The following is a 12825-nucleotide window of genomic DNA, read 5'->3' on the forward strand; positions in this document are numbered from 1 at the left end:
CCTTTCCTCTCATCTCCTTTCTATATCTACCTTTCCTACCCTTTTCTCCTCTGATTTCTTCCCCTTGGCTCATTTCAAATCCCCTAATTCTACCTCTTTTCATATAAGAACATATGCAGTTTTCTGCTGTACACCACCAACAGCTGAAGGATCAGTCTACCCTCATGGTTTTCATTTCCTTCTACTCTCCCTTTTTAATTTAAAAATTAATTAAAAAATTTTTTTTCTTAATAATTATTTTTTATTTTAATAACTTTATTTTATTTTACTGTATTTTATCTTCTCTCTTTCTTTCTATTTTTTCTCCCTTTATTCTGAGCCATTTGGATGACAGGCTCTTGGTGCTCCAGCCAGGCGTCAGGGCTGTGCCTCTGAGGTGGGAGAGCCAAATTCAGGACACTGGTTCACAAGAGGCCTTCTGGCTCCATGTAACATCAAATGGCGAAAATCTCCCAGAGATCTCCATCTCAACGCCAAGAGCCAGCTCCACTCAACGACCAGCAAACTACAGGGCTGGACATTCTATGCAAACAACTAGTAAGACAGGAACACAACCCCATCCATTAGCAAAGAGGTTGCCTAAAATCATAATAAGGCCACAGACACCCCAAAACACACCAACAGACGTGGACCTGCCCACCAGAAAGAAAAGATCCAGCCTCATCCACCAGAACACAGGCACTAGTCCCCTCCACCAGGAAGCCTACAAAACCCACTGAACCAACCTTAGCCACTGGGGACAGACACCAAAAACAACAGGAACTACGAACCTGCAGCCTTCAAAAGGAGACCCCAAACACAGTAAGTTTAGCAAAATGAGAAGACAGAGAAGCACACAGCAGATGAAGGGGCAAGGCAAAAACCCACCAGACCTAACAAATGAAGAGGAAAGAGGCAGTCGATCTGAAAAACAGTTCAGAGTGATGATAGTAAAGATGATCCAAAATCTTGGAAATAGAATGCAGAAAATACAAGAAACGTTTAACAAGGACCTAGAAGAACTAAAGAGCAAACAAACAGTGATGAACAACACAATAAATGAAATTTAAAATTCCCTAGAAGGGATGAATAGCAGAATAACTGAGGCAGAAGAATGGATATGTGACCTGGAAGATAAAAGAGTGGAAATAACTACTTCAGAGAAGAAAAAAAGAATGAAAAGAATTGAGGACAGTCTCAGAGACCTCTGGGACAACATGAAACACACTGAAATTTGAATTATAGGGGTTCCAGAAGAAGAAGAGAAAAAGAAAATATTTGAAGAGATTATAGTTGAAAACTCCCTTAATATGGGAAAGGAAATAGTTAATCAAGTCCAGGAAGCACAGAGAGTCCATACAGGATAAATCCAAGGAGAAACACGCCAAGACACATATTAATCAAACTATCAAAAATTAAATACAAAGAAAAAATATTAAAAGCAGCAAGGGAAAAACAACAAATAACACACGAGGGAATCCCCATAAGGTTAATAGCTGATCTTTCAGCAGTAACTCTGCAAGCCAGAAGGGAGTGGCAGGACATATTTAAAGTGATGAAGGAAACCTACAACCAAGATTACACACCAAGGATCTCATTCAGATTTGACGGAGAAATTAAAAACTTTAGAGACAAGCAAAGGCTAAGAGAATTCAGCACCGCCAAACCAGCTTTACAGCAAATGCTAAAGGAACTTCTCTAGGCAGGAAACACAAGAGAAGGAAAAGACCTACAATAACAAACCCAAAACAATAAAGAAAATGGTAGTAGGAACATACATATCGATAATTACCTTAAGTGTAAATGGATTAAATGCTCCAACCAAAAGACATAGACTGGCTTAATGGATACAAAAACACGACCCATATATATGCTGTCTACAAGAGACCCACTTCAGACCTAGGGACACACACAGAATGAAAGTGAGGGGATGGAAAAAGATATTCCATGCAAATAGAAATCAAAAGAAAGCTGGAGCAGCAATTCTCATATCAGACAAAACAGACTTTAAAACAAAGACTATTACAAGAGACAAAGGACACTACATACTGATCAAGGGATTGATCCAAGAAGAAGATATAACAATTGTAAATATTTATGCACCCAACATTGGAGCACCTCAATACATAAGGCAAATACTAACAGCCATAAAAGGGGAAATAGACAGGAACACAATCATAGTAGGGTTCTTTAACACCCACTTTCAGCAATGGACAGATCATCCAAAATGTAAAAAAATAAGGAAACACAAGCTTTAAATGATACATTAAACAAGATGGACTTAATTGATATTTATAGGACATTCCATCCAAAAACAACAGAATACACATTCTTCTCAAGTGCTCATGAAACATTCTCCAGGATCATATCTTGGGTCACAAATCAAGCCTTGGTAAATTTAAGAAAATTGAAATTGTATCAAGTATCTTTTCTGACCACAATGCTATGAGACTAGATATCAATAACAGGAAAAAATCTGTAAAAAATACAAACACATGGAGGCTAAACAACACACTACTTAATAACAAAGACATCACTGAAGAAATCAAAGAGGAAATCAAAAAATACCTAGAAACAAATGACAATGAAAACGACGACCCAAAACCTATGGGATGCAGCAAAAGTAGTTCTAAGAGGGAACTTTTTTTTTTTTTTTTTTTTTTTTGCGGTATGTGGGCCTCTCACTGTTGTGGCCTCTCCTGTTGCGGAGCACAGGCCCCAGACGCGCAGGCTCAACGGCCATGGCTCACGGGCCCAGCCGCTCCGCGGCACGCGGGATCCTCCAAGACCGGGGCACGAACCCGTGTCCACTGCATCGGCAGGCAGACTCTCAACCACTGCGCCACCAGGGAAGCCCTAAGAGGGAACTTTGTAGCATACAATCCTACCTTAAGAAACAAGAAACATCTCAAACAACCTAACCTTACACCTAAAGCAAATAGAGAAAGAACAAAAAAAACCCAAAGTTAGCAGAAGGAAAGAAATCATAAAGATCAGATCAGAAATAAATGAAAAAGAAATGAAGGAAACAGTAGCCAAGATCAATAAAACTAAAAGCTGGTTCTCTGAGAAGATAAACAAAATTGATAAACCATTAGCCAGACTCATCAAGAAAAAAAAAGGGAGAAGACTCAATTCAATAGAATTAGAAATGAAAAAGGAGAAGTAACAATTGACAGTGCAGAAATACAAAGGATCACAAGAGATTACTACAAGCAGCTATATGCCAATAAAATGGACAACCTGGAAGAAATGGACAATTTCTTAGAAATGCACAACCTTCCAAGACTGAACCAGGAAGAAATAGAAAATATGAACAGACCAAACACAAGCACTGGAATTGAAACTGTGATTAAAAATCTTCCAACAAACAAAAGTCCAGGACCAGATGGCTTCACAGGTAAATTCTATCAAACATTTAGAGAAGAGCTAACACCTATCCTTCTCAAACTCTTGCAGAATATAGCAGAAGGAGCACTCCCAAACTCATTCTACGAGGCCACCATCACCTTGATACCAAAACCAGACAAGGATGTCACAAAGAAAGAAAACTACAGGCCAATATCACTAATGAACATAGATGCAAAAATCCTCAACAGAATACTATCAAACAGAATCCAAGAGCACATTAAAAGGATCATACACCATGATCAAGTGGGGTTTATCCCAGGAATGCAAGAATTCTTCAATACACGCAAATCAATCAATGTGATACACTATATTAACAAATTGAATAAGAAAACCATATGATCATCTCAATAGATGCAGAGAAAGCATTGGACAAAATTCAACATCCATTTATGATTAAAAACCCTCCAGAAAGTAGGCATACAGGGAACTTTCCTCAACATAATAAAGGCCATATATGAAAAACCCACAGCCAACATCGTCCTAAATGGTGAAAAACTGAAAGCATTTCCACTAAGATCAGGAACAAGACAAGGTTGCCCACTCTCAGCACTATTATTCTACATAGGTTTAGAAGTTTTAGTCACAGCAATCAGAGAAGAAAAAGTAATAAAAGGAATCCAAATTGGAAAAGAAGAAGTAAAGTTGTCGCTGTTTGCAGATAACATAGAGAATCCTAAAGATGCCACCAGAAAACTACTAGAGCTAATAAATTAATTTGGTAAAGTAGCAGGATACAAAATTAATGCACAGAAATCTCTTGCATTCCTATACACTAATGATGAAAACTCTGAAAGAGAAATTAAGAAAACACTCCCATTTACAATTGCAACAAAAAGAACAAAGCATCTAGGAATAAACCTACCTAAGGAGACAAAAGACCTGTATGCAGAAAATTATAAGACACTGATGAAAGAAATTAAAGATGATACAAATAGATGGAGAAGTATACCATGTTCTTGGATTGGAAGAATATACATTTTATAAATGACTCTACTACCCAAAGCCATCTACACATTCAATGCAATCCCTATCAAACTACCACTGGCATTTTTCACAGAACTAGAACAAAAAATTTCACAATTTGTTTGGAAATACAAAAGACCCCAAATAGCCAAAGTAATATTGAGAAAGGAAAACAGCTGGAGGAATCAGGCTCCCTGACTTCAGACAAGACTATAAAGCTATAGTAGTCAAGACAGTATGGTACTGGCACAAAAACCAAAATATTGATCAGTGGAACAGGATAGAAAGCCCAGAGGTAAACCCATGCACCTATGGTCACCTTATCTTTAATAAAGAAGGCAAGAATATACAGTGGAGAAAAGATAGCCACTTCAATAAGTAGTGCTGGGAAAGCTGGACAGCTACATGTAAAAGAATGAAATTAGAACACTCCCTAACACCATACACAAAAATAAACTCAAAATGGATTAAAGGCCTAAATGTACGGCCAGACACTATCAAACTCTTAGAGGAAAACATAGGCAGAACACTCTATGACGTAAATCACAGCAACATCCTTTTTGACCCACCTCCTAGAATGGAAATAAAAACAAAGATGAACAAATGGGACCTAATGAAACTTAAAAGCTTTTGAACAGCAAAGGAAACCATAAACAAGGTGAAAAGACAACCCTCAGAATGGGAAAAAAATATTTGCAAATGAAGCAACTGACAAAGGATTAATCTCCAAAATTTACAAGCAGCTCATGCAGCTCAATATCAAAAAAGCAAGCAACCCAATCCAAAGATGGGCAGAAGACCTATATAGACACTTCTCCAAAGTTATACAGACTGCCAACAAACACATGAAAGAATGCTCAACATCATTAATCATTAGAGAAATGCAAATCAAAACTACAATGAGATATCATCTCACACCAGTCAGAATGCCCATCATCAAAAAATCTACAAAAAATAAATGCTGTAGAGGGTGTGGAGAAAAGGGAACCCTCTTGCACTGTTGGTGGGAATGTAATTTGATACAGCCACTATGGAGAACAGTATGGAGGTTCCTTAAAAAAATAAAAATAGAACTACTGTACAACCCAGCAATCCCACTACTGGGCATATACCCTGAGAAAATCATAATTCAAAAAGAGTCATGTACCAAAATGTTCATTGCAGCTCTATTTACAATAGCCAGGACATGGAAGCAACCTAAGTGTCCATCAACAGATGAATGGATAAAGAAGATGTGGCACATATATACAATGGAATATTACTCAGCCATAAAAAGAAACAAAATTGAGTTATTTGTAGTGAGGTGGATGGACCTAGAGTCTGTCATACAGAGTGAAGTAAGTCAGAAAGAGAAAAACAAATACCGTATGCTAACACATGTATATGGAATCTAAAAAAAAAAAAAAAAAAGGTCATGAAGAACCTAAGAGCAAGACGGGAATAAAGATGCAGACCTACTAGAGAATGGACTTGAGGATATGGGGAGGGGAAAGGGTAAGCTGGGACAAAGTGAGAGAGTGGCATGGACATATATACACTACCAAATGTAAAATAGGTAGCTAGTGAGAAGCAGCTGCATAGCACAGGGAGATCAGCTCGGTGCTTTGTGACCACCTAGAGGGGTGGGATAGGGAGGGTGGGAGGGAGGGAGACGCAAGAGGGAAGAGATATGTGGACATATGTATATGTATAACAGATTCACTTTGTTATAATGCGGAAACTAACACACCATTGTAAATCAATTATACTCCAATAAAGATGTTAAAGAAATGTATAAAGTCCCAGAATTGGAATGAGAGCGTTAAAGAGGCACGGACATTTCGTATCTCTGGACCACTTTTCTTCAAATGACAGTTATTATCTGCATTGCCACCTGCAGTTGGTGCATGTGCAAGTTCTCCCAACACAACGAGTACTGGAGAGCATCATCTCTTTCAATGACTGATAACTTAATAGATGTAAAATTGCACCCCATTGTTATTTCAGTAAGAATCTTCTTTTTTATTGTGACCAATCTACTAAATGCTTATCCACTTATTAACCTTTGTCTTGCATAAATCAACTCTTCCTTAATGTTCAAAACTAAACTATTGATTTTACCCACAAAACTTCTCTGCCTCCCAACATCTCTATCGAATAGTGGCCTTTCAATGCACCCAGTTTCTCAGGGCAAAAGCTTGGAGGCATCCTTGATACGCCTACCCCATACTTTACACCAAATCCTTCAGCAAGTCTGTGCCTTTTTCTTCAATAGAATCGGGAATACGATTCAATCAAAGATAACCCATACTACAAAGGGTCTTAAGTGAATTTTGGGGTTGATGTAACTCCTCTGTATCTTAATTATGGTCTGATCACTTGACTGTATATATTTGTCAAAGCTTATTGAACTGTTCACTTATAATGGATGAATTCTCTATAGGTAACTTATACTCCTGCAAAAGTGATTTAACATTTTACTCTTGTATGGAAATTTTGCATTCAATTTACACTGTTTTACCTTTTGTGCTTTATTTATTTATTTTTTAAATTTATTTATTTTTTATTTATTTTATTTTTGGCTCTGTTGGGTCTTCATTGCAAGCGGGCTTCTCATTGTGGTGGCTTCTCTTTTTGTGGAGCACAGGCTCTAGGTGCACAGGCTTCAGTAGTTATGGCTCGCAGGCTGTAGTGCACAGGCTCAGTAGTTGTAGCACACGGGTTTAGCTGCTCCATGACATGTGGGATCTTCCTGGACCAGAGCTCGAACCTATGTCTCCTACATTGGCAGGTGGATTCCTACCACTGAGCCACTAGGGAAGCCCACCTTTTGTGCTTTAAAAGAAATTCATTTTCCAGTACATTTTAGTACCATATTGTTTTGATTACTGTAGCTTTGTAGTATAGTCTGAAGTCAGGGAATGTGATACCTCCAGTCCTGCTCTTCTTTCCCAAGATTGCTTTGGCTATTTAAGGTCTTTTGTATTGATTAGATTTGTTCCTCGGTGTTTCATTCTTTCTGATGCAATTGTAAATTTGATTGTTTTCATAATTTCTCTTTCTGGAAGCTTGTTATTAGTGCATATAAATGCAATAGATTTATGTATATTAATTTTGTATCCTACAAATTTACTGAATTCATTTATTATTTCTAATAGTTTTTTAGTGGCATCTATAAGATATTCTGTGTAGAGTATTATGTCATCTGCAAATAGTGGCGGTTTTACTTCTTCCTTTTCAGTTTGGATTCCTTTTATTTCTTTTCTCTGATCGCTGTGGCTAAGACTTTCAACACTATGTTGAATAAAAGTGGTGAGAGTGGGCATTCTTATTTTTTTCCTGATCTTAGAGGAAATGCTTGTAGCTTTTCACCATTGAGAATGATGTTAGCAATGGGCTTGTCATATATGGCCTTTATTATGTTGAGGTATGTTCTCTCTATACCCACTTTGCTGAGAGTTTTTATCATAAATGGATGTTGCATTTTGTCAGAACCTTTTTCTGCATCTATTGAGATGATCATATGATTTTTACTCTTCAATTTGTTAATGTAGTGAGCCACATTGATTGATTTACAGATATTGAACCATTCTTGTATCCCTGGGATAAATCCCACTTGATCATGGTATATGATCTTTTTAATGTATTCTTGAATTTAGCTTGATAATATTTTGTTGAGGATTTTTGCATTTATGTTCATCAGTGATATTGGCCTGTAAGTTTCTTTTTTTGAGGTGTCTTAGGTTTTGGTATCAAAGTGATACTTACCTCATAGAATAAGTTTGGAGGTATTTCTTCCTTTGCAATAATTTGGTATAGTTTGAGAAAAATAGATGTTAACTGTTCTCTAAATGTTTGGTAGAATTCACATGTGAAACCATCTGGTGCTGGACTTTTGTTTGTTGGGAATTTTTTAAATTACTGATTTAAATTTATTACTGATAATTGTTCTAATTATATTTTCTATTTCTTCCTGGTTCAGTCTTGGGAAATTTTACATTTTTAGGAATTTTTTCCAGTTCTTCTAGTTTGTCCATTTTATTGGCATATAGTTTTTTGTAGTAATAGCTTATGATCCTTTGTATTTCTGTGGTGTTGGTTGTAATTTCTCCCTTTAATTTTTAATTTTATATATTTGGATCCTCTCTCTTTTTTTCTTGTTGAGTCTGGCTAAAGGTTTATCAATTTTGTTTATCTTTTCAAAGAACCAGCTCTTAGTTTCATTGATCTTTTTTTATTGTTTTTGTTTTTTAGTCTGTATTTCATTTATTTCTGCTCTGATCTTTATGATACCTTTCCTTCTACTAAATTTGGATTTTGTTTCTTCTTTTTCTAGTACTTCAGGTGTGAGCTTGGGTTGTTTGAGCTTTTTCTTGTTTCCTGAGGTAGGCATGTTTCTCTGTAAACTTCCCTTTTAAAACTGTTTTTGGTGCATCCCATAGATCTTAGATTGTGTTTTCTCATTTTCATTTGTCTCTGGGTATTTTTAAATTTCCTCCTTGATTTCAATGACCCATTGATTGTTTAGTAGCATATTGGTTAGTCTTCACATGTTTGTTTTTTTGGAGTTCTTTTTTCTTGGACTTGATTTTTAGTTTCATAATGTTGTGACTGGAAAAGATGCTTGATATGATTTCAATCTTCTTCATTTTACTGAGAAGGCTTGCATTTACAGCCTAGCATGTGATCTATCCTGGAAAACGTTCCATGTGCACTTGAAAAGAATGTGTTTTCTGCTGCTTTTGGATGGAATGTTCTCTCTATATATCTGTTAAATCCCATATGGTCTAATGTGTCATTTAAAGCTAGTGTTTCCTTATTGATTTGCTGTCTGGATGATCTCTCCTTTGATGTAAATGGGGTGTTAAAGTCCCCTAATATTATTGAGTTACTGTCAATTTTTACCTTTATGTCTATTAATATTTGCTTTATGTATTTAGGTGCTCTTATGTGGATGCATATATATTTACAATTGTTATATCTTCTTGTTGAATTAATCCTTTTATCATTACATAATGTCCTTCTTTGTCTCTTGTTACAGTCTTTGTTTTAACATCTATTTTTTCTGATATAAGTATTGCTACCCCAGCTTTCTTTTGATTTCTATTTGTATGGAATACCATTTTTTACCCCCTCCCCTTTCAGTCTGTGTGTGTCATTAGATCTGAAGTGAGTCTCTTTTAGGCAGCATATATATTGGTCTTGTTCTTGTATCCATTCAGCCACTCTATGTGTTTTGATTGCAGCAGTTAGTCCATTTACATTTAAAGTCATTATTGATAGGTATGTACTTATTGCCATTTTGTTAATTGTTTTTGTAGTTCTTTTTTGTTCCTTTGTTCTTCTTTTGCTCTTTTCCCTTGTGATTTGATGAATATCTTTAGTGCTATGTTTAGATTCCTTTCTGTTTTTGTTTGTATACCTATTACAGATTTTTGGTTCGTAGTTACCATGATATATAGATAGATAGATAGATAGGTAGATAGATATCATGAGATATGATGATGTTGCTGCTCTCTTAAGCTTGAATGCATTTCAACAAGCCTACATTTTTACTCTATGCCCCCCACTATGTTTACTGTTTTTGACATCATATATTACATCTTTTTGTTTTGTGTATACCCTAATGACTTATTGTGGATATAGTGACTTTACTACTGTTGTCTGTCTTTTAACCTTCCTACAAGCTTTATACATGGTTGATTTACTACCTTTACTGTATAAGATTTACTGCATACCTTTACTGATAATATTTTTTCCTTTAATACTTTTTATATTTCTAGTTGTGATATAATATTTCTTAAAAAGCTGGTTTGGTGATTCTGATCTCTTAGCTTTTGTTTGCCTGTAAAACTTTTGCTCTCTCCATCAAATCTCAATGAAAGCCTTGTCAGGTAGAATATTCTTGGTTGTAATTTCATCCCTTTCTTCATTTTAAATATATCATGTCACTCCCTTCTGCAGAGTTTCTGCTGAAAGGTCATCTAATAACCTCATGGGTGTTTCCTTGAATGTAACTTGCTGCTTTTAACATTTTCTGTTCATCTTTAAATTTTACCATTTTAATTACAATGTGTCTTGGTGTGGTCCTCTTTGGGTTTATCTTGTCTGGGACTCTGTGCTTCCTGGACCTGGATGTCTGTTTTCTTTCACAGGTAGAGAAGTTTTCAACTATTATGTCTTCAGATATGTTCTCTGCCCCCTCCCCCTTCTTCTGGGATCCCTATGATGTGAATATAGTACACATGGTATTGTCTCTTAAACTGTCCTCAATTCTTTTTATTCTTTTATCTATTTTCTGTTCAGCTTAGGTGATTTTCACTGCTCTGTCTACCAGCTTGCTGATCCATTCCTCTATCATCTAATCTACTGTTGATACCTTCTAGTGTATTTTTCATTTCAGTTATTGTATTCTTCACCTCTATTTGGTTCTTCTTTATATTTTCTAACTCTTTGTTTAAAAAATTCTATTTTCTCACTCTGTTCAACCATTCTTCTCCCAAGTTCTTTGAGCATTTTTATGATCATTATCTTGAACTCTTTATCAGGTAGATTGCTTATCCCCACTTCACTTAGCTCTTGGGTTTCATCTTGTTTCTTTTTTTCGAACATATTCTTCTATCACCTCATTTTGCCTAATTCACTGTTTTTAATTCTGTGTGTTTTGTGGGTTGGCTATGTTTTCTGATCAAAGGAGAAGTGGCCTTTTGAAGGAGATGTCCTATACATCCCAGCAGTGCACGCCCCTCTGGTCACCAGAACTATATGCTCTAGGGGTGCCCCTATGTGGCTGCATGAACCTTCCTTTTGTAGTGGGTGACTTCAGTGGAAGGTCTAGTATGTGTGGCTGGACCCTGGTCCTGTTGGTTGCCAAGCCCTGCCTTTTGCAGAAGCTGCTGACCTGCTGGTGGAGGGGGCCAGGGCCCAGTGGGTCACAGAGCTCAGGCCAGCTGAGCAAAGCCAGGTCCTTGGGTCTCTGGCTAAAGAACCCTGGGTGTCCCACAGCCTGTATTGGCCTGCTGGTGGGAGGGGCTGGTTCCTGACATGGCTGGCTACAGGTTCTGGGGTATCCTGAAGCTAGTGTAGGCCCACTGATTGGTGGGGCTGGATCCCAGGGTGGCTGACTGAATGGCCCAAGGTACCCAAGAGCTGGTGTTGGCCTGCTGTTGGGCAGGATTGGGGTCTAGGGTAGGTGCCAGCCAGCTGGTTGGTGGGCTGTATCCTGGAAGTAGTGCCGGCCCACTGGTGGGCAGAACTGGGTCCCAGGATCTCTGTCTGCAGGACCCTGGGGGTCCCGTAGTTGGTGTTGACCCACTGGTAGGCAGGGCCAAGGTGGTCCTGGGACTGGTGCCTGCCCACTGATGAGTGAGGCTGGTCCTGGGGCCAGTGCTGTCCCACTGGCATGAAGAGCTGGGTGCTGGCACCTCTGGCTGTGGGACCCTGGGTGTCCCAGAATTGGTGTCTGTCTGCTGGTAGTCAGGTCTCTGTCTGGTCCCTCTGGAGGATGGAGCTATGTCCCAGGGTGGCTGGGAGCTCAGGGGGTCCTAAGGCAGCCAGCCTGCTGGTGGGTGGGGCTGTGTCCTTGCCTGACTAGCTACTTGTCCTGAGGTGTCCCAGTACTGGTGCACACAGGCTAGTGGGCAGGGCCAGGTCCCAGTGCTAATAAGCTAGAGGAAAGATACCAAAATGGCTCTTGCCAGCACCAGTGTCTTTGTGGTAGAACAAGCGGCCAAAAGTGGCTGCCCACCAGCATCTCTGTCCCCAGGGTGAGCTCCAGTTGCCTCCTACCTCTCTAGGAGGTTATCCAAGACCAGCAGTTGGGTCTGACCCAGGCTCCTTTAAAATTACTGCTTCTGCCCTGGGCCCTGGAGCATGTGAGATATTGTGCGCACCCTTTAAGAAGAGTGGAGTCTCTATTTCTTTCTTTTTTTTTGGCCACACTGTGCAGCATGTGGGATCTTAGTTCCCCAGCCAGGAATTAAACCTGCATCCCCTGCATTGGAAGTACAGAGTCTTAACCACTTGACTGCCAGGGGAGTCCAAGGAGTCTCTATTTCTTACAGCCCTCTGGCTCTACCCAAAGTTAGCCCTACTGGCCTTCAAATCTAAACGTTCTGGGGGCTCGTGTTCTCCTACGACTACCTTCTGAGATATTATTCAGTCTGTTTCACAGATGAGGAAACTAAACTCAAAGAACTGGGAATCTAATAACCAACAGCCCCTGTGCCAAAGAGTTCACAACTGAGTACAGAAGAAAGACATCAGAAAAGTAACTTCACCTCCCTACAGTTTTATCAGGTGGTTCCCAGTGTGCCTTTGCTCACTACAGTTAAAATCTGATTGCTACATTGTAATCATGATGGTCTCATGTGGGGCAGGACAGGAAAAGGTGGAGGTTTTTCTTGCTATCTGTAATGTTTCGTCTTATTCATTTTGGCATATTTCACAGGTCCCATATGTACTCTTTACACTAACTGCCCTTGTATCCTAGAG

The 12825-nt window shown here is 38.5% G+C and overlaps 1 protein-coding gene across 1 annotated transcript in view; it reads right to left on the reverse strand.

Annotated features, from left to right (window-relative positions):
- MROH9 (maestro heat like repeat family member 9) overlaps nucleotides 1-12825 on the reverse strand; it is a gene marked incomplete at both ends in the record, with an annotated part of 197252 nt that overhangs the window by 166784 nt on the left and 17643 nt on the right. The window contains one exon of the mRNA XM_082612264.1: nucleotides 11475-11772. Within this exon, the coding sequence (XP_082468390.1) occupies nucleotides 11475-11772 (298 nt within the window). The remainder of the gene's footprint in view (nucleotides 1-11474; nucleotides 11773-12825) is intronic.

Source organism: Mesoplodon mirus (genome assembly GCF_964341445.2).
Source record: "Mesoplodon mirus genome assembly, chromosome: 3".
Taxonomy (NCBI): Eukaryota; Metazoa; Chordata; class Mammalia; order Artiodactyla; family Ziphiidae; genus Mesoplodon; species Mesoplodon mirus.